The 1,456-nt window shown below is 64.2% G+C and overlaps 1 protein-coding gene across 1 annotated transcript in view; it reads left to right on the top strand.

Annotated features, from left to right (window-relative positions):
- The window catches only part of CSPG5 (chondroitin sulfate proteoglycan 5 (neuroglycan C)), a 32,085-nt gene that overhangs the window by 29,495 nt on the left and 1,134 nt on the right, over positions 1-1,456 (top strand). Inside the window, exon 6 of the mRNA XM_014955731.1 lies at positions 257-326. Within this exon, the coding sequence (XP_014811217.1) occupies positions 257-326 (70 nt within the window). The remainder of the gene's footprint in view (positions 1-256; positions 327-1,456) is intronic.

Here is a 1,456-nt window from a genome sequence, read left to right as displayed (position 1 = left end):
TCCCTGGGGACCCTTAGCCCCCAGATCCCCATAGGTGGGGACATTTAGCTTCCCCCCCCCCCCAGATTTGGGAGCATTTAGACCCCAAACCCCAACATCTGGGGGCATTTAGCCCCACATCTCCATTCCTGGGGACATTTAGCCCCCAGACCTCCATCACTGGGGACGTGTAGCCCCCCAACACCAGGTTCACCCCAAAACATGGCCGGGGCACAGGGGGGGGTCTCACCACCACGCTCTCCTCTTCCCCCCCCAGATACCGCACCCCGTCCGAGCTGCACGACAACTTCTCCCTCTCCACCATTGCCGAGGGCTCCCACCCAAACGTAAGGAAACTTCCTGGTACTGTGTCCCCCCCTGTCCCCCCCACTTGCCATCCTACCCTTGTCCCTCTGTCTGTCCATCCCATCCCATCCCATCCCTGTCCGGGTGACGGTGTCACCACCCCAAGCCCCTTTGCACCTTCCTGTCCCCATCCCACCGTGGCCACCATCCCATTGTTATCAGGACCTTCCCCTGGTGACCCAAACCAGGCCAGGCAGGGGGGGGTTGGTGTCACCCCTCTGTCCCCCTGCCCCATCCCCTCCTTGCCCACGTGGCACCCCGGGGAGCCACCATCTGGAGTTGCCTGGTGGCTTTGTCTCCACGCACGGGTGGCAGGGAGATGTTGGGGACACGCAGCGCCGCGTGGCTCCGGCGGGCGATGCTGGAAACACCCCGGGATGCTCCTGGTGGCTGGGGAGCCACCATCTGGAGTTGCCTGGTGGCTTTGTCTCCACGCATGGGTGGCAGGGAGATGTTGGGGACACCCAGCGCCGCGTGGCTCCGGCGGGCGATGCTGGAGGGTGAAACACCCTGGGATGCTCCTGGTGTGGTCAAGATGTGTGTGTGTGTCCCCAAAAAACAAAAAGGGCTGCCCCACCAACCTCCTCTCTTTCGAATCGGCACAGAGAGAAGCCAAGGGCTTTGCCGAGCGCGAGCCGGAGGAGGAGCGTAGGTCCCTCTAAGCCTGTGCCGTGCCCCACCGCCGGGTTTTCACCCCAAAAACCCCATCTTTCGACCACCTGTAGCACCTGGAGCCTCCGCTCGGCCCCGACCCCCCGGAGGAGGCTCCTGGAGCCCCCTCGCTCCCCGCTGCCCAGAGGAGGAACCTGGGGATGAATCAGGTCCCACTCCCCGGCGTCCCCTTTGGGATGCGACGGGCTCGGTGCTGGGATGGGACCTGGGTGCTCGGAGACGCAGCCGAAACGATGGATGTCAAACCCCTGGGGAAAAAGGGGTTTTTTTCGGGGGGGGGACACACGTGGAGCAGCCCCTGCACCGGGCGAGGAGCTCAGTGCTCGTCCCATGGGGTTTCCTGTTGGAGCATCACGCTGGGGGTCACCCGTGGGACCATTGGCCAGAAGATGGAGGTTGCCCACCCCCATAAGAGCTGCTCCTTGGGTGTCCCCCCCCC

The sequence above is a fragment of the Calidris pugnax genome, unplaced genomic scaffold (genome assembly GCF_001431845.1).
Source record: "Calidris pugnax isolate Ruff unplaced genomic scaffold, ASM143184v1 scaffold272, whole genome shotgun sequence".
Classification (NCBI taxonomy): domain Eukaryota; kingdom Metazoa; phylum Chordata; class Aves; order Charadriiformes; family Scolopacidae; genus Calidris; species Calidris pugnax.
Note: the sequence above shows the minus strand (reverse complement) of the source record. Positions and strands in the feature narration are given on the sequence as shown.